Raw genomic sequence first — 26485 nt, 5'->3', positions numbered from 1 at the left:
CATCACCTTATTTTGTAAATTCACTCAAAGTGTTGAAAATTATTTTTTAACCCATGAAATCAACCAGCGTAGGCTTTTAATTTATCAATGGATGCATTTTTCTTCATCAGAGTTTGGCTCCCAGCTCTAAATCAAGCTAATAAGTCATCTTAGGCAGTTAGATTCAGCTCATTTTTGCTCAGTAGTGATAGGGACAGTTGCCACGTATAAATGTGTCAGGTACCGTGCCCAGGGTGTGAGGAGTATTTTCTTCTCCTGTGTTAGTGGTAGGTGGTGCCTCCTACCTTCTAGGGTAGGCATAGGGTAAGTTCAGCAAATGGTGAGTTTTGAGCAGGATTCAGAGATAGCTGGGTCCTAAAGTACCTATGTGGAAGTCCTTTAGCTTTTCTAAAGAAGGAAGAATCCGTATGTCCTTGAAAAGAAGGCTTAGCTCGCCATAAATGTATCAACTGAAGCCTGAGAGAAGCTTGGCTTTGGTCAGTGCTGTTCTTGTTTTCAGAAGGTATTCCTGAACTGGCTGAAGACAGAGCTTTCTTTATTTTAAAGAAAAAAAAAAATGTATTATGTAAAAAAAAAAAAAAAGAATGTGTTGAACTCCATCACCTAGACTTAACAACAGTTTACTTTTTGTTAGATTTGTTTCCTCTTTTTGTTCATTGGCTTTGATTTTAGAGCCAATCAAAGATACTGTGATGTGTCATCATTTTCTTAGGTGGTAATAATATTAGGTTGATACAACAAAATGAACACCTTCATAACATCATCAAATTCCCCAGTTGCTATTCACACTTAACTGATTGCCCCCAGGATGGCATTTTCCAGTTGGTTTGTCAGAATGGGTATCCAGATGAGGTCTCCAGGGTGCATTTAGTTGTTTGGTTCTTAGGTCTCTTAATCTAGATCAGCCCCAACTCTAGCTTGCATGTGTCCCCCACCCGCAACCAGCCCATGGGTTTTGAAGAATAATTAGGAGTAGCTCCATATGGTAAAAAGGGCACTGTCAGTGTGATGTGAAGAGACCCAGGTCCTCTTTCTAGTTCTGCCACTGACCAGCTGTCTGACCTTGGGCAAACCACCTCTAGGGTCATTATTCTTGTTCATCAGAGGAGGTAGTGAGACTGAATGGCTTCAAACTCAAGCCTTCTTATTACGATCTCCCCAAAGGTACCATTTGCTACCAGTCCTTATCCCAGTTTTTGTAATTGAGAAATTATTGGTGCTAAGTAGTCCTGAGCAATTGGCTTGTTCTTTTTCTCTTGGGCATTGTGAATAGTGTGCCTAAAACAAGGTTATTCTGTTTTCCTTCTGGACTTTCGGGAAGCTTAGAGCCAAATTGATGATCCAGTGTGTTGGTGGTGGTGGTGATTATTATTATTTACACATTAGGTGGTTTTCTGCGAACAACTTTTTTTGTGTGTGTTGGTTACTTTTGTATGCATTTTAAGCTTTCTTTTTGTCTCAAATTTACCCCCACTCTGTTTTCTTCTTTTGCCCTGGCTTCAATTTATGCTTTGATGTTCAGCTAGAGTCTCTGTCTTATGTATTCTCTGGCTTTGTTGAGCCACAGATTAGGCACTCAATAAAAACTTACCGATAGATTTTGGTTTGACATATCGTCATCACTTGTGCATTTCAGTTTTTTCCATTTTAGTGGTGGAGAGTTGTATGGAGTAGTATTAATTTTGTGAGTGTGGTCGGTCTGGTCCTTCTCTGATTCACATTTTATACGGCGAAACTGCCAGAGGAAGTCTGCTGAACCACCCGGCGGAGGATGTTTTTTTTTTCGGTAGAACTTTTCTTCTTGAGAAGCTCCTCGGTATTTTTGTTCCCTAGGCCTTTGGTAAGAGAAACAGTATTTGCTGGGCAAACAGTTGGCAGCAGGTGGGGTCTTAGTTGCTGAAACAGTAGCCATTCCACGCATTCCAAAATGTTCACTTGTGATTCCAGCCTTGGACACAGGGGGCGCTGTTGTTGAGATGTTTAGAATGATGGAGGCAGATGCATCAGTCTGTCCTCTGCTGTTCCTGGAAAAATGTAGACCAGGCAATCAGACGTGCTTCATCCTAAGACTCAAGTGTGAGTGAGCGAGTTCTCTCTTTGGCTGTCGCTCAACCTGCCTTTGCTGTTTGTGAGGCTGTGCTGAAGCTCAGTAAGGCTCAGTAAGGCGTTGGTCCCACCTGGCTCTTCCCCATCCCTCCCAGGACCTCTGCTTCCTTGACTGTCCCAGAGAGAGAAGGAGGGTCCTCCTGCAGCATTAGGGAGGAGTCTGTGCACGGTGAGCACCAGGCACGTGGTCAGCGCTTGGTACACACGTGGTAGGTGCCTTCAGGAGCACCTCTACGAGTGGCTGGGGGACATACTCACAACCGTTGCTAGTAGCCGCCTCTTTTCTTGTGTGTGACACTGGAAAGGGATCCTTCACACGCTGGTTTTGAGAGGCTCCTATTCTGGGTCCCTGGAAGACTTCTCTCTAATCTGCGGAGAACTGAGGTGCCCTTGTCGGTTGAAGGAGTCCTGCTGACGTTCCTGTCCCAAGCAGACACCCTCCAAGGCCAGCAGTGTGGCCTGTATCCTTTCATCACCTGGTGCAGACTTAGTCCAGAGGAAGGCGAGACCCTTGGGGGTCCTGGGTGTGGCGAGGAAGTTGAGGCTCGTGGCTTGCAAGTTTTCTTCTAATGGAATTTCCCATCACTTACTGCCCTGCTGATTTCTGATCAATGAAAATGAAATTGCATCACCTCCTCAGAGGCTCCACGTATGCCTGCTACTTCCAGCTGTGTCAGTTCCGGTAAAATAATCTCATCAGGCGTGTGAGAGGGTAATAGGAAATAAAAATAAAAACCCACAATTAGCAAGAGGTCTTGCAGCTGAGTAACACTTTCCATCCCGGAGGCAGAAAGGCTGGATAGTGAATGCCTAGGAAACAGTCTCTTTAAAAAAAAAAAAAAAAAGGAAAGAAGATCCCCAGTCCTTTTCTTCCTTCTTTTTTCCTTCCTTCCCCTAAACTCTCTTGCGCACTCATTATGTGTGGCTGGTTTCAACTGTGCACAGATTTTTTCCTGTTCTCCCTGTGGGGTGAGTGAAAGTGCTGTGTGAAAGGCCCACATGAGGGTGGCATTTGCTTTTCTTTCTCCTAAGTTCCCCGCAGACGGGCACCAAATGAATTATAGAAGTTTCTCCCACTGACCTGTGGCAGGAAACCAGATGGTTGGGGTTGGGGGGACCAGACAACTTGAAGCCGAGTTCAGGTTGGGGAACAGACATCTCAGAGCTTGTTCATTTTACTTCCTAGATTTAGGCTTCCGTTATCAGTCCTCTAAGAGCCAGACTCTTCGCTCTGTGTTACTTCCCGAAACTCCTGGTACTGTGTCATGAACCACAAGGCTCTCTAAGGGCATTGTTGGGTCGTGTGGAAACTGGAGTGTGGGCACACACCAGCCCCAGCACCTCCGGATAAGACTTGGGGAGGGTGAATGCTGCCTCTAGAACATTCTGCACCTTCTGTGTGTGGAGCTTCCCAAGTCACTGGCTCCAGACCAGAGAAATCAGGGTGGGGGATGCAAAGGGCAGGTAAGGATGAGGGAGCCTGGATCACCGGAGGGGAGCCAGTAGAAATGAAATCGTGCCATCTCTCATCAACTTGACAACGTCAGAGGAAAAGAAATGCTTATCTGAAGGCCAGTTCAGTGGTTCTGGCAGTTTTTCGTAAGGTATTTGTGGGACAGCATGCCTTTACCCCGGGGGGCAGGCAGGAGGTATCCTGGGCCATCAGGTCAATCCCAAGCATCTCTAAGGTTCCTTTAACCAGTGCCTGCCCACCTCGGTTGAGGGTGAGCCCCTTGAGAGGGATTAGCACGGCTGGGGACGTGGTAGGGCTGAACCCAAGTATCGGGGCCACGGTGTCCTCAGCACCATAGGGGCTCAAGGCAGTTTCACAACTTGCCAAACCATACATTGCAGTAGTTGAACCATGTTTTTCAGTGCAGAGGTCACCCCTGAACACATCTGGTTCATAGGAGGACAGACTCCAGCATTAGAGCAGGAAGACTCTGGAAGGAGGGGAGCAGTCTCCCAGATAACTGCGTTGTTACTTCGAATCCAGCAGCATGTGACATTCTGTGTCTTCCTGCTACCACCCTGCTCGTCGCCATCCAGATTCTCAGGTTCGCACGTCTGAACTCTAGTGAGAGCGTGCTAGGAGGAGTCTGTATTGATAGGAGGGCTGCTGTGTATATTGTGGGCACTCAGAAAACATCTGCTGTGTGAAGGAATACAAATCATTAGAGCCGCCAGTGAGTTTTTGGCTAAACATTATTCACAGGAGTGAAAACTAAGACCAGTGGGGCCAGAGCCCCAGTAGCCTCTTTATTATTGTGGCCTAAGAAATTGGCCCCGTTCACTGGTCAGGTTGGACTCCTGCAGCCTCAGAGTGGCTCAGTGCAGGAGTCTTTCAGAGCTGCAGGAAGAGTTTCCCCAACTTTCCCTTGTTCTGGCGCTGTCCAAGATGGGGGCCGCTGGCTGGGAGTTTTGCTGGGATGAGCTGAGCTCTAGGGGTGGAGGGAGGGAGGGGGCTGCTTCAGAATGAAGCTGGCGCTCTTTATGTTAATGTGCGTTTTTCGTATGTTTATGTGTGCGCACAAATATGTTTCTCTTCTCTGATCTTAGACACTCAGCACAGGGTCTTGATCTACATTGATCACTTTTTATGAGTTGAGCTGGCAATTCCCCCCTAGGGATCGGACCTAACCAGGGTGTTCAGGAAGCCATTAAGGAAAAATATGTAACCACACTCATTCCCAAACTCAATTGTTTGGTCTGAGCAGTGCTTGGATAAGAGACTTTGGAGCATAATTAATCCAAGTACTATTTAATGTGGCCTTGGTGATTCTTCACAGCAACTGTTGACCCAGAAGTGGCATTTGGAGCAGCAAGAGGAGAAAGATCATCTGGGCCGTTTTTGTTGAGTTGGTGAGGGTGTAATTATTCCCCCACAGTCACTCGGTTCTGTGGGTGGCTTCTGGAGGGTTAAGGAAGTGCGGACTCTTGGATCCTCACACTTGAAGAAGAAATTTTCCCTTTTTGTTTTGCCTCATTCCCAGGGCCACTCTCTGAAGTGGCCAGCAGTAAATAGGTCTCAATCTGTTTTTCTTGATTAAAAGTAACGGTGCAAATAATTGGCTTCCTAATCACCAGGGAGAAGGGTCTGTGAAGGCTAGGACATGTAATTCAATTTCACTCCCCCCACAACCCGCACACCCGCCCACCCACCTACAACCTAGCTGGGGTTTTAAGCTTTGGAATTTGGAAGTCCTTCCAACACACTCAGAGGGCCAGCAGAGTCTACACCCTCTGCGGTCCATTGTGAAGTCCTCCAAGGTCACGTGGCTGCTTCTCCATTTCCCCATAAGGAGGAGAACTGACATTGAACTCCTCAGGCCTCTGGGATTTAAAGAATACCCAGTAGGAAATGTGCTTCTCAAACCTTTAGCTAAATGAAGTGAAGCTGTTGAGGAGGAAATCCTGTGATGGAATCACCAACTACACGTGCTTTTCCACAGAGGGAGCTGGGGAGATGCTTGCTCCGCACACCTTGGAGCGTATGAGGCCCAGAGCCCTGCCTGAGGCGTGGGGCGGGCCCCGGGCACTGGGTCGGCCTCCCCTCTCAGTGCCCTTGCCGGTGGCCCGGCCCGGCCCGGCCTTCAGCCCCGTTCCTGCTTTATTTAGTGGTGCCTCTGCTCCCTGCTGCTTGAAAAGCTGTTTATGCTAACGAGCCAGGGAAGATCTGAGGACCTTGCTGTGCCTGCACTGGTGAGAGGCCCTGTGTGTGTGTGTGTTGCCCATTAATGAGCCTTCGAAGGGCAGCCCGTGTTTGTTTTGTCATGATGCCAGTTCCGGAGCCTCGTGCCAGAGCGCGCTGCCGATGGCGGGCCCACCATGTGGCTTTCTTCCTGCCGAGAGGAAAACACACTCCTTTTTCAAAGAGTCAGTGTGGAGATGCGTGTTGAGGGAGACTTTCCTTCCCCAAGGCCACCTCTCCCCTCACCCTTCCCAAGCTTCCCCATCATCCCTGAACAACAGGTGGTGGTGGGAGCGGAGCATGAGCTCCTCCCTCCAGGCAGGTTGGATAGGGTTTCCCAGGTGCTGCTGCAGGACCAGAGTAAAGCAGCTGCGAGGGTTAGTCATTTGTTCTCGGTAGATCGGATCCCTATAAAAAAAACTTAGGGCCTGTGGCCGCTTCTGCCTGCATTCCGGAAACTAGGAGTGCAAACACAGAATCTGCCCAGGTTCAGTTTCTCTTGGGTCTGTGCAGCCTTGAATCCCCCCCCCCCCGTTTCTCCTGCTGTTCAGATTAAATGTTCTGCTGACTCAGAACTACCTTGTTGGAGTTCAGGGACCCTGGTAGACTCATCGTTCTCTTAAACGAGCAAGCGGAGCTGTGGTGGCCTTTTTTGTGAGGCAGAAACCTTATGTGTTGTCCATACCTGATTCCCTGACTCTCCCCCCAAAACCAAGAATTGTACTTAGGAATTTGCTTGGCTTCCTGGATTTCTTTTTTCTTGATTGTCTATTTAGGATGGCTGGATCGAGGGCTGGCTCTGTAGACTTCAGACCTTCCAGAGTTTTGGAATAGGAAATAATAAATCTAACGTTGTTAACCACAAAATACTGAAATACTCAGGTTTTTATCTGAGCTTCAGAATTAGGATGCATGGGCCTTTGGTGATCCATCATATATAATGTGGAGATCAACACGCATCCACTAGTGTTACTAAGATGTCTCCTAGAAACAGAAAATGTGTTCCTAACCAAGTTTTTTGTCCACACTACATGCTTAGAACTGTGGTAGGCGATGAACAGAACTGTGAGCTGATTTTTGCCTTCAAGCAGCTTATAGTCAAGTTTTAGAGATAAAAGTAACGAAGGTGAAACAAGGAGAGATTGTCAACGTTACGGAGATTACTATAGGAGTTCAGAGAGAGAGAGTTTTGTGGGCTTGAGTGATCAGCGGGGAGTTTATTGTATATGTGGAAATGAAGCTTGTGCTTCTTAAAGAAAGCCCAAGGTTTGGGTAAATGATGAGAAACAGAGAGAACATGCAAAGGGCTTGGGGCTGCAGAAACAGGCAAGAATGTGTAAGAATGTGGAGATGATGGGGGGAGATCCTGCCATCGTAGAAATGAGAGATGATTGGTTAGTCCTGTGCGGGTTGATTTTAGAGTGTTTTAAAACCAGTCTGGAGAGCATAAGTTGGAATATTTTGGCAGTTGGCTCTTGCATGGGAAAGGCTCTGGGTGCATATGACAGTGGGAAGGCTAGAATGATCTTTCCTTTCTGGAATCAAAGATGGTACCGAGAATTCCATCTGGAGAGACGAGGGTGGTCAGTAAGGGGCAGTTCCGCTTAGACTTGCTGAGACTGGCTGAATACTGAGTGATGGCGAGCCAGCTGCTTACAGACATCTTGCGGTCTGCCGAAAGTAGGAGGTGCACGTTCAAGCGATAAGTCAGGAATGGAAATTTTTGTTTTGGGAGTCAACTCATAATTTCAGTAATTGAAACCACAGAAGTAGTTAAGGTGGTTGATGTACAGAGATAAGAGCAGAGAAGCAAGGGGGGAAAGTATGATGATGGTCAAATACTGTAGAACAGCGAGGAGAGAGTCCTGTGGGTTAAAGTCACAGGGAATACGATCGAATAGGTGGGAAAGCCTCCACGGAGAGCTGAAGGAAGGGGAAGAGGGCAGGCAAGGTAGAGACTGGAGGCAGGAGGGGAGACAGAAAACAGAGAAGCAAAGAGGGGAGATTTTAAGGGGATAGTCGGTAATTTTGAATGCAGAGGAGGTTAATGAAGATGAGCAGAAAAAAGGAAAAGCCATTGGTGACCTTGGGGAGAGGGCTGAATTTTGGAGACACAGGGCCTTCCAACCCCCCCTTCCCCCGGAAGCGATGTCCAGCACCCCCTCCAGAGAGCATGGTCCTGGGCTCCAGGGTAGGGCCAGGCACCCCGGCATCGGTGTGTATCTTACGGAGCTCTCTGGTTGGTTCTGCCGCACAGCAGAGCTGGAGAACTGTTGCTGCGATGTGGCTAGCCCTCCTACACGCAGAGCTGAAGGGATCACTGGCTGCAGAAGACTGGCGTTGGGGAAGTTAAGCTGTGGCTCAGTCTGCTTGTTTGAAGGAGTCGGGGTCTGAGAGAAGGATGGAGAAGCTCTGAGGGGCTGGTGCTGCACGTGGTCAGACTCCGGTTCAGGAGCTCACACGGGAGTGAAATGTGGTAGCGAGTGAAATGGTAGCAAGTGAAGCGGGAGGGACGGCCAGTAAAATCCGAGGAAGCCCTGTTACTGATCATCATGGAAAGGACAACCCACCCCTGCTGTAGAAATAGTAGGCAATTCACAAAAGAAATATAAATTGCCAATACGTATCTGTGGATAGGTTCTGTCTTACTAGCAAAAAAAATGTAAGTTAAAATGAGATGCCGTTTCTTGCCTGCCAAATTGACAATATTTTAAAAAAAGAGAACAAAATAACACCCATTATTGATGAAGGTGCAGGAAAATTGAGGCTTATGTGCCAATGAGCATGAGTTTGAAGGACTTTCCTCGAGGGCAGTGAGGCCTATGCCAGAGAGCCTTAGATAGTCCGAGCTTCTCAGCCAGCAGTTAACACTTCCAGAAACGCGTCCTGAGGGAATAGAGATGGAATGTTGTGGGTAAGAGCCTAGGTTTGCGGGTAGGAAGGAAGGCTCACCTGGTTTCAAAGGCTGATTTGGCTACTGTATGACTTGTGCTGGGTACTTAACCCCTCTAATTCCTCATCTGTAAAATGGGCTGTCACAAGGATCAAATGAAATAATATCTATTGAAAAAATGCTTAAAACCATGCCTTGCCCTACTAAGTGGGTAGTAATTAGAACTGCTACTTATTTTTATTATTTTGCTATTACATATACACAAAGGTTTATGAGAGTTTATTGTAGCATTAACAGCAAAATATTAGGGATTGCCTCAATGTCCAGTAAAAGGATTTAGTGAAATTATGCTATGTCCATAGGATGCAGTGTCTATGTGCCCATTAATTCTAAGTTATGAAGAATATGTCACGGGAAAACTTGAATGCCTAAATTAAGTCAAAAGGGGCAGTCCACATAAGGGGCAGTGTGACCTGAGGTTGGTAAAGATTGGTATCTATAGATGTGCAGAAGAAAAACCTAAAGTTTTTCTACCTACCAGTGACTCTCTGGTTTGTGGGATTATAAGTAATTTTTATTTTAGCTATTATGCTTTCCTGCACATATCCAAAATTTTTTAAAACAGTAAACTCATACTGCTTTAGTCAAGAGAAATTATTTAAAATAAATCTTAACATCATGAGATGCCAGATTGAACCTGTAACGGGCCAGATGGCACATTGTACAGCATCTCCCAACTTTCGCTCCACAGCCCAATTGGAATAACGGAGAGATCAGAAATGGGATCTTCAGGAAATTGGAGAAAATGAAAATTTTGGGTGCTGGCAGCAAAGAAAGCACTGTTGTAGTTGGTTACACTTAGTGGAGGAAAATATCCAGCTGAGCGGGGAAGGCTGCAAGGGACGGGCGAGGCTGGAGGGGGTGAGGTACACTCCTGCCAGGTAGGAGGGGCGGTTGATGCTGCAGGGAGGTTAACGCCACTACCTTTGGTGAAAGCAGGTGCTGCTTCCCATCTGGGAGGGGAATCAGTGCATTGTGGTGATTAAATCCAGGTCAGGGGAGAACCATTCAGCCAGTGATGGACTAAGGATGCTGGCCTGTTGTCCTCAGCACATGGTAGAAAGGTCTCAGGGTAGATAGCCAAGGTTAAGTACCTAAGTATTGGGGTACAAATACTTGAATAGCTGGTTAAATTGCCCCATAGCCCTTTTTTGTAAAATAACAGAGGATAAGCAATAGCCGGCTTGTTTCATTTTTTATTACTGTATTCATGAGTTTGGTTATCTTTGAACTGTGGGTATATCTACATATACAGCAGCAAATGCTATTTCCTTAGAAAGGGGTTCCTCTACCCGACTCTGCTTCTGATCTCTCAGCCCCGCTCCTCTTCCCCTCCATGACTCCACCGTAGCCAGAATACCGCGGTACTTTTGGATTCCCTGCAGAATGGACTGAGCTAGCAGTTTTCACTTCCAGGCTGATTTATGTTCATGCTGGAGAGAGCACAGATGCACTTATTAGCAAGCATGAGGCCCAGGGCCTGGACAATTCTCTGGGCCTTCCGGGCAGTGGTCCTCCTGCAACACAAGAGACCTGTTTAAGCATGTGTGTGTTCTCTGACCTCACCACAGTTACAGAATAATTCTTAAGGGTACTGGGAAATTGCTACTGAGAGGATGGAATCTCACCTATTTATCATGTAACACTTCCTGACTTACATGCAGCAGCAAGATACAAATGCAGTAACTGTATAAAGCACAGAATGGAGTTGCTTCTTCAGTGGATCCCAAGCTAAATAGATGAGGGTACTATTTCTTTGCCCCTTGAATGGAGTTTCTACTTATCCCAGAATCTGGGTTGCCTTTGGCTTTTTTTTTTCCTTTTTTGAGGCCGTGGGGCTAGGCTGTTCATTACTGTGTATTTTGCTAAGCTGTTTTAGTCTAGGTTAAGCAATGCTCACCTGCTAGGTTGCTGGGGTTCTTCTTTTCTTTGGTGGCTGCCCTAGTCCTTATTGATTGATTGATTGATGGATGATTGATTGATTGAAGTATAATCAGTTATAGTCTGTCAATTTCTGGTGTACAGCATAATGTCCCAGTCATGCATATATACACATATATTTGTTTTCATATTCTTTTTCATTGAAGGATATTATAAGACACCGAATATAGTTCCCTGTGCTATACTGAAGAAATTTTTTTTTTAATTTATTTTTATATATAGTGGTTAATGTCCTTATGTTTAGAACTGCTTTTCATTGAGTTAGGGAGACCTGTCCTGAGTCAGGATCACGGGCATCTTCGTAAATATCTTCCAGAGGGTGGTATTACTTGAAATTCTGCCCAGCTTAGAATGGCCTTTTGTCTTCTCCAGCTGGAGGGCTCTATGTAGAACCTCTCGGCTGAAAGAAGGGAAGACCAATTTTCTTGTTGTATCTGTCCGCACTTCCCTGTCCAGCCTCACAGCCTCCCTCCTTTTATGAAGCTGTGCCAGGAATGGATTTCAAATGAAGACAAGTGTCGGGGGTCGGGCTGGGTTGGCTGTTGATAGGTACTTTGGAAGGTTCAACGTGTAGAGTTCCCTGTGTCGAACATTTTTTTTTTCTTTTTTGTATAATTTCAGATGTACAAGAAGGTTACGATAATAGAACAAAGAATTCTCACCTATCTTTCATCCAGACCCTGCCCCGCATTCGCATTACCTCAGTTCTGTCCATAGGTATGTATGTATTTATGCACAGGTGCGCACACACGCTCACGTTTTCCCCAACCTGCCTGAAAATCAAGACATCATGCCCTTCACCTCTAAATAGATCAGTGCATATTTCTTAAAAACATGGATACTCTCTTTAATAACCGCACTGCAGTTATCAAAATTAGGAAATTAGCATCCATAGACTACTGTTACCCAATCTACAGACCTTAATCAGATTTTGCAAGTGGTCCCAATATGCCCTTTATAGGCAGAGAAAATCCACGTTATGCGTTATGTTCATTGATCATGTCTCTCGAGTCTCCTTTGAAACAGTCTATCTTTCTGCCTTCTGACGCTGACATTTCTGGAGACATGTCAGGGAAGGGATGTTGTGTTCTTTTCAGTGTATCCTCTCAGGAGGCACAGGATGTCTGTTGATCTCATTCCTGGTGATCCTGACTTTGATCACGTGGTGAATGAATGATCACATGGTACCTGCCAGTTTTTTTCTACTGCAAAGTTTTGCTGTTTGTCCTTCTGAATTAATGAGTGTCTTGTGGGGAGATACACTGAGACTGTGTAAATATTATTGAATGTAACTACTCAAACTTTCAACCAACAGCTTTAATATCCATTGATTCTTGCCTAATGATGATGCTTACCAAATGGTGATTTTCTATCTCCCTAATTCCCTCTGCATTTGTTAGTTCGATTTGCACCCTAAGGAAGAACTATCCTTTCTCCCACATTTAAAAAAAAATTATGAAAGTATGATATCATGGATTCTTATTTTATACTTTGGGTTGTAATCCTTTACTCTCATGTAATTTTCTCACTCAAGTTGTCCCAGGTTCAGGAGCGGGAGCTTCTGCAACCTGCCCCTGTGTCCTTCCACAGTCTCTCTTCATTCTTAGAGTACTTCCTGTCATTCTGGCTCAGAAAGATGTCCCAGGCTTATCTTGCATGGTCCCTGCCCCAGCCTAGGAATGGGCCATTTCTCCAAGGAGCTCTGGTTCCATTTAGAGAAGAGTAGTTACACCAGACTTTTCTTCAACTAAAAGAAAAAGAAACAGATTATGTTCAGGGATCATCTTTTTTCCCTCTCAAAGTGTTATTTCTCCCGGTACCTTAATTTTCCCCATGATTTTATTAAGCACCTATTACATCTTGAGTGTGGAGGATACAGAGTGAATGAGACACGGAACCTGCTCACAAGCTGCTTGCAGCCTAGTGGCAGAGATAGACCAGTCAACACCTAATTATAGCAGTATGGTAACACCAGAATTGCAGCGTGTCGCCATATGCAAAATGCTGTGGGATCACAGAGGAGGAGCTTAAAGCCAGCTAAGCAACCCAATGGATCACCAGGAATGAATAGAATTTTCACCTTTCAAAGGACCCAGGAGGCTGCCTGATGGAACCTCATGGCCATAGGAGGAATACCCTCTTCTCCGTTCCTGAAACCAGAGAGTGCGGTATTTCACAGAGCCAACATTCTACTTGGGAACTTTGATCATCTAGAGAAAGATTTTCATTTATATTGAACTGAGCTCCAATTCTTTATAAATCCCACCCCCCATTGCTCCTAGTTAGTAACCCTTGAAGCTAGGTGGAAGACGCAGAACTAATCCTCACTGTATGTGGCAGGTGGGCCTTCCCGTGGTTGGGGATGGTTGTCTTGCCCTGCGCTGGGACCTCTATTGTCTTTACTCGAGCTGGTGATGGTCAGCCATTCTGACCAGGCTCCGGTTTGTTTGTCAGTGCCCCCTTACAGGATTCCCCTGTGTGGCAAATCACATTCTTCATGCAGACAGAGAACATGGTGGGGCTGTGATCCTGCTGACTTTGAAGAGGTAGAGGTGCACCTGTAGCCCAGAGGCCACATTTACATCTTTGGTCGCCAGATCAGCTTTGGGCTTCCACTGAAGTTGTAGCGAAGTTAACACCTCCCTGGTATTTTTTGTATGAACTGCTGTTAATCCCAATCTTTTCCACCCTCTGTTGGTTTTACTGCTTGCCTGAACTTAAATACAAGGCTTCCTACTTATCCTTTCAACATTTCATCTTGTTCGTTTGAGTCTGTTGTTCCAACTTGTCGAGATCTTTTTTTTTTCCTTTAGTCTCGATTCCACCATTTAGCATATTAATTAGTCATCTTAATTTATGTACTTTGCAAAGTGGTGTGTGTGCTTGGTCTCGTCTGCTCCTCAAGTTGTTGTTGTAAGTGGAGGGAACCAAGGAGAAGGCAGGCCCTTGAGGCACATCGCTGGACACATTGACCTTTGACGTAACGGCATCCTCCAGCTGTAAAATCGGGCAGCCTTTATTATCTGAAAGACGTTTTGCTCCCCTAGATACAAAGAAATGATAAACTTTGGGATATGGTATTAAAATCAAAAAGTACCCTCTACTCCATCCCTTAGGTTATTGAATCTGAGTGAAGCTATTTTTCGGTTTATTTTATGTGAATTTTCTTACTGAACCTACAGCTAATTACTGACTCCTCAGGACCTTTTTTCCCCCAGATGCTATTCAGCAGCTTTCGACTCCGTTCTCAAACTGTGAGGAACTTACAGTGTATCCTCTGCAACACGTCTTTTAAAATCTGATATCATTACTTTATCCAAAATGATGATACACATCACTCTTTCCCCTTCTCTTGTTTTATATTACTTCTGAGAGCCTTTTCACCGCTTAAGGTTATATTTATTTGTTTGCAGTCTCTCCCCCACAAGAATGTAAGCTGAGACCTGTTTGTCATTGATTCTCTTGCGTCTAACACATAAAAGGTGCGCAGTAAAGACTGGGTTAGTGAATGAATGAATGAATGAATGAATGAACACGTTTCTTGATTTACAGTTTCTGCAATCAGCCTTTTTTCCTTTCTTGAAAGACTATCAGGATAATGGGCCCACTTTGCAGCAGCAAAGAACTCCTTTTATCCCGTCTCTCCTGTGTGAAGATGTCCGAGTAAAGAGGTCTCCTCCCCCAACATCTCCCAAGCCAAAAAAGGGGGTGTGGATGAACTGGCCGTGTTCTGGTACGCAGCAGTCGTAACCTTAGACCTGTCCCCCGTTCCTAAAGATTGAATGCGAACGTCGAATGTTCTGAAGTTCTTTTGGAGAAACAGACTTTAAAGAAAAATATAGTAAAGTGGCTTAGAACACAGACCCCACAGCCAGACTGTGGCTTTGTGAATGAGGCTGCATAACTCGAGCAACCTGTTTTCCCATCTTCAAAATGAGGATGAAAATAGCACCCATTTCATAGATGTGAGTGTCCAGGGTGGTGGTCTATCCAAGGCCTTACTGTGATGCCTCACTCAAGAAACGATGGCTTCCCTGAGATTGTTTTCCTTTTAAAAAGCTTTGGGAAATAAAGGCACAAAGGAGGAAATGAGGTCACCCATGACCCCATCCCCTGGCAATTACCATTGAAAAAATTTTTAATATGACCCTCGTGTATCTCCCTATGCAGACCAATATAGGCTTTATTCGCTTAGCATCCTGCATGACCATTTTCCCATGCCTGTAAGTAGTTTCTTTTAAAAAATAATAACATTTATAACATCCTATGGAATGCTACACACTAGTAATTTATTTAGAGTCCTTTGTTTCACCAGATTATTTCCATCTTTATTTCCTGTTATAAATACTGTGATGAATAATCTTATATCTCTGTGCATATCTTGGATTGTTTCCTGGAATGGGGGAATTGCTGAGTCAAAGGGCATGTGCATTTTTGAGGCTTTCGATACCCACTGCCAAATCGCCTTCAGGAAGACGGTGCTCATTGATCCCGCCTCCAGCAGAGCAGGGAGCCCGGGAAACAGCATTTCTTACCCACCGGCTCACAGGGCTCTGGCACTGCTTCGTGCGTTATTCACGGAGGCAACAGTTTCTTACCAGCTCCGTTCTCTCTTTGTTTTTCTTTTCTTCCCCTTTGTTCCTTTCTTGGTTTTCTGCCAAACAGCCTCTTGTGAAAGGACCGCCTAATTAACCCTGTGCTAATTAACAATTTAAAATTACACAGTGCGACTGTTCACGTTTAATTCTCCAGGAACTGGAGCAACAGCGGAGCCCCCTCCCTCTCTAATAACTGCACCCCCGACCCCGGCTTCCCCGTCACTGCTGCCTGGAACCCAGTCCCGTCTCCTTAAAGGAATGTGATAAAACTGTCACATCACGTCTTCTCAGTTGAAAGAGGGAGATGGATCACTTTGTTAATGGGGGGCCCCAGGATGACATGGTGGAGTTTTATCATTTTAAGCAATCTTTGAAAAATAAAGACTGATATTGGCACAGATGCGGGGGCTTTACAGTTAGGTTCTAAGGAAACTGTAAGAGGAGCAAGGGGGCGGATTGATGAAGACGCTGGAACCCTTCTGTACAAGATTACTCCTCGCATGGCAGCTTTAGGTGCTAAGCAGAGAGAGTGAGAGCACTAGGTCACTCCTGTTGGAGAGCTGTGCTCTGGTGACATGCAACTGAATTCTTAAAACCACATGTACACACAAAAACCCCATGCTGAGCACAGCATTGGTGATCACGAGTAGAACACCGCGTGTTTAAAGGGAATTTGGGGGAGGAAGTGGCGGGAGGGAAGCAGGCCGCGGGGAGGGTTAGGGTTCGTGGTGTGTGAGCCGGCGCTGGCCGGAGTGAAGGATGAGGCAGGGTGCAGGGAGGGCTGGGCTGGGGGGCTGCCTGTGAGAGTGTGGGGACCCGCCAGGTTCCCAGGCTGCCCTCTGTAACTGAAGATCATTGATTTTACGGGAAACCATGTTTACAGACAGAGTGCTGATCGACCTGCCGGGTTGACTTCTGCCTCCTTAAGTAAGAACTACCTTTTTCTTATTGACTGGCTGATAAACAGAGTGAGAGGAACTGCTGGCCGGGTGGGAGAGTGGTAGAGGCCTGAGGTCCTTGAGCTGAAGGATGGCGCAGGTTAAGAGATTTCTTCATTGCTGGGCTCTGGTTCCGCCTTGTCCACCCGCATCTCTGCATCTCCCAGACTGAGCCTGTCTGGTTCCCTCACAGTATGGGCACCTGCAAGCACAGAGGCGCTGGCTCTCCAGGCAAGGGTGTTGTAAAGCAGAGAGCGTCTCAAGCTTTGATGATGCGCATCCCTTGGGGATTGTGTTAAAAATGCAGATTCTGATCTGGGGCAGGGCTGAGCCTGCCTTTCTTGCAGGTTCCCAGGTGAAGACATGTTACTCGGCCCTAAATGACGCTTGCCCTAGCAAGGTTGTCAGAGCGTCTGCTCGTCTGGCCAGCACGCATCCAAAGGAAGCCCAGAGCAGGCACCGCAGATCCGGAGCAGGGTCCTTCTTTCCTGTCCGTGTCTCAGTGGACTGCTGCCCCCTGCAAATGAATGGCCCCAGCGTGTCCCCTCTTGTGAGGCTCTCATCACCACAAGGAGGGCATCTGTCTTTGCCCACAGTGTCGTCTTTTCTTGACATCTTTTGCTAAGGAATAGAAAACAAAAGTTAGGTGAGTTTTTAAAAGTCCCAGTCCCTTAGTTGGATGATCTGTGGAGGAAGAAGAGAGCAGAGCAAGAAAAGCCCACCAATTAATAGGTAAACGCTTGCAGGTTTCTCGGCCCAGTCCAGGCTTGAGAGGAGATTGGCTTTGCTGTCGATACACAAGTCCCTGGTGAAGCATCAAAGCTGTTCTCCTTTATCAATCGTGGCCTCCCCTTCCCGCATGTTCCTGTAACTTACCAAGCATTTATGACATTGATTTTACAATTGGGCTGTTAACCCTCCCGCCCCTTCAGGCCTGCCAACCTTTTTTGGCTGTGCTGTCAATCAGATGTCGTCCAGCCAATCATGTGTATCCTTGGAAAGAGCCACCCTGGATTCTCACCTGTATCCCAGCTAAGCCTTGTGAGGAAGTCTCACTGCTTTTGCTGTTTGGTTTGGTTTAGTGTAGTCATCTTAGTTTAAAATCAATATGTCTTTTCTAAGGCACACGGAACTTTGTTGTAACGGAGTTCGAGGTTGTAAACTGAGGGGTAGGGGATGTGTGTATGTTTTAAACAAAACAGCACACATTCTTCCAAAGTAATTTCTCCGGAGACTTCTGGTAAACTTGCCTTCCTCGTCTTTTCCCGAGGGGGAGCTGTTGGCTCACTGTGCAGTCAGAATCAAGAAATGAAAAAAGAATGGGAAGATGAGGGTGGTCGGGAGAAGATGGGGAGACCAAACTCAGCCAAAACCTTCATCTGCTGTGTATGAATGGGATGGTGGGTGGAGAAGCAGCCAAGTGTTCTCCAGGAAAGAGGCGTAGCGGGGAGGGTGGCCTGGGATTTGCAGCAGACGATCAGGGCTGTGTGAGGCGCTAAGTTGCCTGTCAGAGAGATGCAGGGACAGAAGAAATGCAACTGGGATGTTGTTGCCACGGGAGCAGAGCGGTGGCAGGCGACCTGGTGCCTCCCTCCCCAGGGATGTGAGGTCTCAGAGGGCAAATTCAGCTCAGTGGCACTTTGGAGTCGGAAACGGAAAAGCCCCAGGGCTGAAGGACAGCTGCTTGGGTAGCGACTAATAACTGAGAGGCAGGTGTGGAGCCGGGGCTGGCTGAGCCCAGCTGCCACCTCAGCTCGCCGCTAAGATCCTTGACAGCAAAAAACCACCCAGCCAGTGGTGTACGGGCTCCATCCAGACGGGGCGAGATGGTCTCTGCTGGTGGGGCAGTTCGCCTGTTGAGAGTCTGGGTGGCTCTTTCTAGAAATATCAAGCTCATGTTTTGCACCTACATATTTTGAGTCACCAGCAGAGCTATTCTGTGGCTTGTGGGAGGAGACGGGAATTGGGAGGCCCGCCTTTCTTAGTATCGGGGTGGCACTGGGCTGCTTGTAAAGTGGAACAATGTTTCCCAGACTCGGAGAGGATGAATGCAGCCTTTGGCCCTTTCAGGGGCTTTGCAGAGAGTGCCCAGGCCTGTTTGCTTTCCCCTGGGCCCTGCAGCCCTCAGCCCTTTTTGATGGACTTCTGAAACTAGCAACGAGGTCAGAAAGAACAGCAGCACCACTTCTCCCCTAAATCAAATGGCGTGTCCCTGCCCAGGCTGACCGTGCTTTCTCTAGGGCTGCAGAGTCCTCCTCCTCCTGCCCGTCTGTTCCCGGTGTTCCCCTGGCCCACGGACAGTGCGGGCAGCTGGGGCGGCTCCGTGCTGCCATCTGTATGCGGTGGGGCCGCCGTTCTTTGTGCTTGCTGGGGCTGCGTGAAACCATGCAGTCAGTCCTCCTCCTCCCCCGTGCTCATCGCCTGGCCCTGACGAACACTGTGCCTGCAGAGAACACAGATTCGGACTGGTCTCCAGAGGTAGAGCAGCCGACAACCCGAAGACAAAGAGGGATTCTTCTAAGGCCCCCTTCCCCACGCCCCCTGCTCCTGCCACGCGCTGTGGCTGTGACACCCAGGGGCTCTGCCCGCCCTCTGCGCCCGGACGGGGTGGGGCGATGGCCGGGGTCCCCGTGACCCTGTGGTCTCTGTAGTGGGTGTGGACAGAAGCCTATTAGAGCACCCTGTGCGGGACCTTAGCCTCGGCCCTCCTAACCTCTTTCCTTTCTCTCTCTCTTCCCCCTCTCTCCCTCCTCTCCCCCTTGCCTCCGCCCTTCAGGTCCGATCCGTACTGGGTGCAATGAAAGCTCTACGCAGGCCTTACCATGGAAGGCTGTGACTCGCCTGTCGTCTCGGGGAAGGACAATGGGTGCGGTATCCCTCAGCACCAGCAATGGACTGAACTCAACAGCACCCACCTCCCCGACAAACCCAGTAGCATGGAGCAGTCCACAAGCGAGAACCATGGGCCCCTGGACAGCCTGAGGGCCCCCTTCAATGAGCGCCTCGTGGAGAGCACCGCCCCGGCTGGCCCCGCCGCCGAGCCCGCTGGCAAGGAGGTCAGCTGCAACGAGTGCTCGGCCTCCTTCGCCAGTCTCCAGACCTACATGGAGCATCACTGCCCCAGTGCGCACCCTCCGCCGCCCCTGAGGGAGGAGAGCGGGAGCGACAGCAGCGAGGAGGGGGACGAGGAGAGTGACGTGGAGAACCTGGCTGGGGAGATAGTGTACCAGCCGGACGGCTCGGCGTACATCGTTGAGAGCCTGAGCCAGCTGACCCAGGGTGGGGGCGCCTGCGGCAGCGGCAGCGGGCCTCTCCCGCTCTTTCTGAACTCTCTCCCCGGGGCGGGGGGCAAACAAGGGGACCCTTCTTGTGCTGCACCCGTCTACCCACAGATCATCAACACGTTCCACATAGCCTCATCCTTCGGGAAATGGTTTGAGGGCCCAGACCAGGCTTTCCCGAGTACCTCAGCCCTGTCGGGGCTCAGCCCCGTCCTGCACAGCTTCCGCGTTTTTGACGTGCGACACAAAAGCAACAAGGATTACCTGAACAGCGACGGCTCTGCCAAAAGCTCCTGCGTATCCAAAGATGTTCCCAACAATGTGGACCTGTCCAAATTCGATGGCTTCGTGCTCTACGGCAAGAGGAAGCCCATCCTGATGTGTTTCTTGTGCAAACTCTCCTTCGGGTACGTCCGTTCCTTTGTGACCCACGCGGTGCACGACCATCGAATGACCCTGAGCGAAGACGAGCGGAAAATTCTTAGCAATAAGAACATCTCCGCTATCATCCAAGGGATTGGCAAAGACAAGGAACCCCTTGTAAGTTTTCTGGAACCAAAAAACAAAAACTTTCAACTCCCTTTAGTTTCCACCGCTAACCTCATAGGCCCCGGACACAGTTTTTATGGTAAATTTAGTGGCATTCGCATGGAAGGGGAGGAGGCTCTCCCCGCCGGCCCCGCCGCCGGCCCCGAGCAGCCCCAGGCTGGCATCTTGACCCCCAGCACCCTCTTGAACCTTGGTGGGCTCACCAGCTCAGTCCTGAAGACCCCCATTACCTCAGTCCCCCTGGGGCCTCTGGCCTCCAGTCCTACCAAATCCTCAGAGGGCAAGGACTCTGGGGCAGCAGAAGGAGAAAAGCAAGAAGTGGGCGATCCGGATTGCTTCTCCGAGAAAGCAGAGCCAGCCGAGGAGGAGGCGGAGGAGGAGGAAGAGGAAGAAGAGGCAGAGGAGGAGGAGGAAGAAGAGGATGAGGAAGAGGAGGAGGAGGAAGACGAGGGTTGCAAAGGACTCTTTCCAAGTGAGTTGGATGATGAGCTGGAGGACAGGCCCCCTGAGGAGTCAGGGGCTGCGGCAGGTAGTAGCAGCAAAAAGGACTTTGCTCTCTCAAACCAAAGCATTTCTAACTCCCCCTTAATGCCTAATGTGCTCCAGACCCTGTCGAGGGGCGCAGCTTCTACTAGTTCTAATTCCGCTTCTTCCTTTGTTGTCTTTGATGGTGCGAACAGGAGGAATCGTTTAAGCTTTAACAGTGAGGGCATCAGGGCCAACGTGGCAGAGGGCGGCAGGAGGCTGGACTTTACTGATGAAAGTGCCAATAAAGACAATGCCACAGCACCAGAACCAAATGAAAGCACAGAGGGTGACGATGGGGGCTTCGTCCCCCATCACCAGCATGCTGGCTCCCTCTGCGAGCTTGGGGTGGGGGAGTGCCCCTCGGGGAGTGGCGTGGAGTGCCCCAAATGCGATACGGTCCTGGGCTCCTCCCGCTCGCTGGGCGGCCACATGACCATGATGCATTCTCGTAACTCATGCAAGACACTCAAGTGCCCCAAGTGCAACTGGCACTACAAGTACCAGCAGACGCTGGAGGCACACATGAAGGAGAAGCACCCAGAGCCGGGGGGCTCCTGCGTCTACTGCAAAAGCGGGCAGCCCCACCCTCGGCTGGCTCGAGGCGAGAGCTACACGTGTGGTTACAAGCCTTTCCGCTGTGAGGTGTGTAACTACTCCACAACTACCAAAGGCAACCTCAGTATTCATATGCAGTCCGACAAGCATCTCAACAACATGCAGAACCTGCAGAACGGAGGGGGGGAGCAGGTCTTCAGCCACACGGCTGGGGCGGCGGCTGCGGCGGCTGCAGCAGCCGCAGCGGCAGCCAATATTGGTAGCTCCTGCGGGGCCCCCTCGCCCACCAAACCAAAAACCAAACCCACCTGGCGGTGCGAGGTGTGCGATTACGAGACCAACGTGGCTCGGAACCTCCGCATCCACATGACCAGTGAGAAGCACATGCATAACATGATGCTGCTGCAGCAGAACATGACCCAGCTCCAACACAACCGCCACCTGGGCCTCGGCAGCCTGCCTTCACCCGCCGAGGCCGAGCTCTACCAGTACTACCTGGCCCAGAACATGAACCTGCCCAGCCTGAAGGTGGACAGCGCCGCCTCGGATGCCCAGTTCGTGATGAGTGGATTCCAGCTGGATCCCACGGGGCCCATGGCCGCCATGACGCCCGCTCTAGGTGAGGCTGACTCCGTGTGTGTTTGTTCACGGTGCGAGTTGAACCGGGGAGAGCTGAGAGTGGGCTGAGGCCCCATTGCCTCAGTTGATTCCGTCAAGTCCTGTGGAAAATACAAGATCTGTATTTTCTTGAGAGTTGTTTTGTGCTAAACTTGAGCATCCAACCAGCAGATCTTTTCCTCAAGAGTCCCTTGCGGTCTGTGTGAGCCTGTGGAAGATGGCATGCGTTCAACAGACACCATGACACTCAGGCTCCATGGGCCGTGATTAAAATTTGTTTTCCTCTCGTTTTTGGCTCCTGCTCAACTTTCCTTTCTGTACCTATTCTGTCTTTCTCTGTCCCTTTCTCAGTTTAAAAAATCACCACTGTTCCCCTACACTTTGGGATGCCATTAAAGATTGACTGAAATGTACAGGCAACGGTAGCTGGAGATTTTAATAGGGACAGTCGTCTCTGTAGGAGGAACTGGAAACCGTAGTGTATCTTATTTAAATAATCCAAGGCTGGTTCTGAGCTGACCCGGACCCACCCAGACACGTTTCCCAAAGTTCTCCAGTGTTTTCACCAGGCTCTTGATGAAAGAGACACATTCTTTCTTTCTTTCTTTGCATGAGTTGCTGGGCATTAGCATAGCTGGGAATGAAATTGCCCTGGGACGCCGTGAGGAGTGGTGTGATTGATGAGAAGTGAATAACTTGTACAATTGTGCATTAAAGAAAGCTAAGTTTTAATACCAGATCCTGGTTCACAGAGCTCTTGTTGCCATGTTAGAACAGGCAAGTTGGCCGTCTCACTGATCGGCTCAATAGAGCTAGAATGGGGCCACGAGGATAGGATTTGGTTGCCAGAAGTCATGAGTCTTTATGTAAAAAGACTCATCTACTTCTGAGGGAGAGTTCTGATAGCAAGAAGATGTACAAACCAGTTTCTTCAGGACTAGTGTGACAGTTGGGTCCCTCCCACCCCCATTACCCGGGCCTCGGACAGGAACTGCCTGGCCTCCATTCCTTGACCCTGCTAACATCTTGGGACCAGCAGTGATGTCCTGAATGAGGCAGGATCCCCTCACTGACATGGGAGTAAGGTATTCTCTGCAACAAAGTGAAAAAGTACCTTTATCCTGGAGTGGCTTGGGTTAACGGCAGAGGGCTGAACCTCACCAGTTGGCACATTTTTATTTGTGTGGTGTTTTAGTGCTATTTGTTTCTCATGAGTTACATTTTGTAGCATTTAATTTGTTTTTCCTGCTTATGCGTTTAAATTTGAATCCGTGCTACTTTAATCCTGTTTTCTGTTTTGGAATATTGACCTGTTGATCCTTTACTACCAAACAATTTGAAGATGTTTCACCCACTGGTTAATCATGGATGCAGAGGGATCAATCATCTGATCTGTCCCCAGAGTGAACCACGAGGGATGCACACCTGGGGATGCCATTGGTACACTGAGACTTTTTTTTTTTAAGCCTGTGGGAATTGGGGATTTCTCGTCAGGAGATTTAAAATCTGGGGGAGGCAGATCTTGGAGTAAATCAAATATAATGTAAGTGGAATGAAGACACAGAAAATGGATAGGTTCATACTGGGTCAAAGTGAGGACTTTTTAATTACCTTGAAAACCAGTAATTCTGACTAAGGCTTGAATTGAGAGGTAGAGGAATATTTTGCTTTTAACACCCACTGTCTGTGAGTCTGTGGGGCATCGTGCATTTATGGGCATATGGCAGATGCAAAAGAAGCAGAAGAATGAGTGCTTGCGTTCTGCGCATACACAGAAGATCTGGACTTTATTTCTTAAAGAGATTAAAGTCTTTCCTTCTCAAGACCTTATCCAGATAGCTCAGGAGAGGACCCTTGAATTTCCAGTGTCACTGCTTGTCAGCCGAGGTGAGTCTCTGGAAACTTCCTGTGTCTGCCTTAAAAGCCACGAGAGCTGTTGAATTGGAGTGAGAGCAACAGATACTTCATGCTGGAAGCCTGAGTGGGTGCGGGTAGGATAGGACACGTCCACCAGGACTTAGAATTTAAGTCACATGGGCTCAGTAGCAACACATGCAGATGAAAAGATCCGTAACTTTCCATCTGCATCTCTACTGATGAGACCATTTACGAGAAGGCTGTAGGTGTTATTAGGTATTACTGGGCTCTGCAGCGGGGAAAAACGTTTTTGTGACATCCACTCCTGCTGCCAAAGTTAGTTTACATACTTCCTTCAACAGAACCTTCTCCTTATTATCAACAGGCACCGATGCTGGGGATGCTTTCTTTCTAGAGGCCTTTAGGGAAGAGGTCATCCCCCTTGATCTTGTCTGGTTGAATTTGCCCCTATTTGTAGATAAGATAATAAACTTGAGGCCAGATGAACATCCTGCCAGATGTCCCTTTGGAGTAAAATTTAGCACAGCACCGAGAAGCGGGTAGGTTGCGAGGCAGCCACGTGTTTCCCGAGTAGCCAGCCAGCCTCAGGAGACCTGCATGGGGTTTAAGAGCCCCTCTGATTCTGCTTTGGATTGTGCAAGGTGTCTTTTAATTCCTGGGCCTCTCTTAGGATGTGCTAAATGGGTGGACTCATATGCCAGGGTGTCAGTTTCCAGCATTGAAGTTGGGTGTGTACGGGGAGAGGGGGCCCACTCCTCTCCAAGATCGCGTGTCCAGTGTGGCTCATGGGTCAGCCCCCACAGCGTTCTCACTGTGGGGCTCCCCTCCAACCAGCTGTGAATTGGGTGAGGTTCCTCTACTTCTCAGGGGCTGAATTAATTCCTTCTGGCCCTATGGCTCTGTTGTTGGGTTCGAAGTCCTGCGTGTGTTTGTCCAGGGTGCAGTCCTCAAAGGGAGTTTTGGCTTGCCTGACACCCTCATTTCACTGCTTCTCTGCTTCTTTGATTTGCATTACATTTTAAGAGCTTGGGGTAGGAATAGGGACTGATGTCCTCTGCACATCCCGAGGACTTCTCATTTCCACTCAGGCATCCAGCAAGTGACAGCTGAATTTCTCTTTAGAGTGATATTGATGTGCTGAGGTTAAATTTAAAAAGTGAAGAAGATTTGATGCTTCAGGTGGTCGGCATCAGAAACAAATATATGTTTGCTCCTTGTCTCACCCTCTGGGCAGTTTCTGCTTTCACTGAACACTGTGTATGTTTCATGGATGCTGCCCGGCCTTTGTCCCCATTAAGGGATAAAGCTTTTAGGCTCCTCCTCCCCCCACCCCCTGTCTTTTTCTCTCTTGTCCTAGAAAGAATGTCATAGTTATGGCTCCTCTCACCAGGGGAGATGGCAAGAGAGAAGACAAGCAGAAAGCTTCCCGAGTCTCCTGGAATGCATGTGCAGAAGATTTCTGTGGTTTACTACACTGTCCGCAGGCTTCAGATGCAGCCACTCCTCTCAGCTGAGTCTGAGCTGAGCTCCTCACTCGAAATATCTTGTGTGGCATAAATGAGAATTTTTTTTTAATAACATTTTTTTCTTTGATTAGCCAATAACTTGGATTCTAATCAGTCATTAAAAAAAGTAACCTCAGCCCAGCCACACATATGAAAGGTCAAGTTTAAATATCAGTTAGGGGAGTGGCAAGGGCAGACATAATAGCTTGAGTGTGTGTGTGTTTAGGGGAGAAGCAAAAAATAGAAGCCGACGTACAGCTTTCTGCTTGAGTGTCTGCTTCTAGGTAATGGAGGGAAGGCTCCTCTTTCCAAGCCTTTCTCGTGATATAAATAAGAGCGCAGAGTATTAATTTACTCCTGGTGAATGAGAGCTGGTCCTTGGTTTATGCAGGGTGGTGATGGACTGAAAAAGAACAGCAGTAGAGATGGAGGAGCAGAGTTTTCTTGGACCCCTTTTTGGGGGGCCAGGAGCTGACCTTTGCATTTCAGTGTCCATCTCGATCACTTCCTGAGCCTGAAACGTTTTGGCTCCTTTTTCTCTTTCTGACAGGCAGACATTAAGAGCCTCTGTGCAGGGGCTGGATACTCTCTACAGGTTCAGCAAGAAGACTGGACCCTTGTCCTAAAGAGACTGCACCCTGATGGGGAAACTGGCCAGCACATGGCTATGTGTGTGGGCTGACTTAGGACAAAGGAGAATGTGACATGTCCCATAATAGACCTACGTTTCATGCAGTACGGGGTCTCAGAAAAAGGAAATGACCCTACTCTTGGGGAGATGTAGGAGGAGCTGGCACCATTGACGGGCAGGTCGGATATTGACCAGCGGGGCGTGGTGAGGAGCAGGGGGATCATTGCCGAAATCTCAGGTTTAGAGCTGCGCTGTCCAGTACAGTAGTCCCTAGCCATGTGTGACTGGTGACTTCCACACTTAAATGAATTAAAATAAAATAAAACCAAAAATTTGATTCCTTAGTTGTGCTTTAGCTATATCGCAGGTGTTCAGTAGGCACGTGGGACAGTGCAGATAGGAAATGTGTCCATCTTCACAGAAAGTTCCGTTGGGCATGGCTGCTTTAGGTGCTTTCTGGGCCCAATTCTGCTTGGCCACTGAGGCTTGGTATCTTAGTTTGCAGCTGCAACTCATTTACAGCATTTTGGGAACTAGAGTTTCAGTATCTATTATGTCCAGTGAATGATGCTTCTTGCCATCTTTTCTTGAATATTTCAATTCAGCTCCTTGCTCAGATCCAAGAGATTATGGTTCCTGTCTTTTTCTAAGCATTCTTTTTCAAAAGAAAAAAAAAGCATAGAGCTTTCCACAGATTGCAGAATGTCCATAGG

The 26485-nt window shown here is 48.1% G+C and overlaps 1 protein-coding gene across 8 annotated transcripts in view; it reads left to right on the top strand.

The window, feature by feature from the left end:
• Window positions 1-26485, top strand: part of ZFHX3 (zinc finger homeobox 3) — a 237038-nt gene that overhangs the window by 63747 nt on the left and 146806 nt on the right. For 4 of the 8 annotated variants that reach the window (XM_074370501.1, XM_074370498.1, XM_074370500.1 and 1 more), the window contains exon 2: window positions 19004-21759. The exons of 2 other annotated variants lie outside the window; for them this stretch is intronic. In XM_074370501.1, coding sequence (XP_074226602.1) covers window positions 19050-21759 — 2710 coding nt within the window. In that variant the 5' untranslated portion in view covers window positions 19004-19049. Of the gene's footprint in view, window positions 1-11312; window positions 11409-19003; window positions 21760-26485 lie in introns of all 8 variants that reach the window. 2 more of the 8 variants (XM_074370496.1, XM_074370499.1) reach the window with 1 other exon arrangement.

This window comes from Camelus bactrianus, chromosome 9, assembly GCF_048773025.1.
Source record: "Camelus bactrianus isolate YW-2024 breed Bactrian camel chromosome 9, ASM4877302v1, whole genome shotgun sequence".
NCBI lineage: Eukaryota > Metazoa > Chordata > Mammalia > Artiodactyla > Camelidae > Camelus > Camelus bactrianus.
Note: the sequence above shows the minus strand (reverse complement) of the source record. Positions and strands in the feature narration are given on the sequence as shown.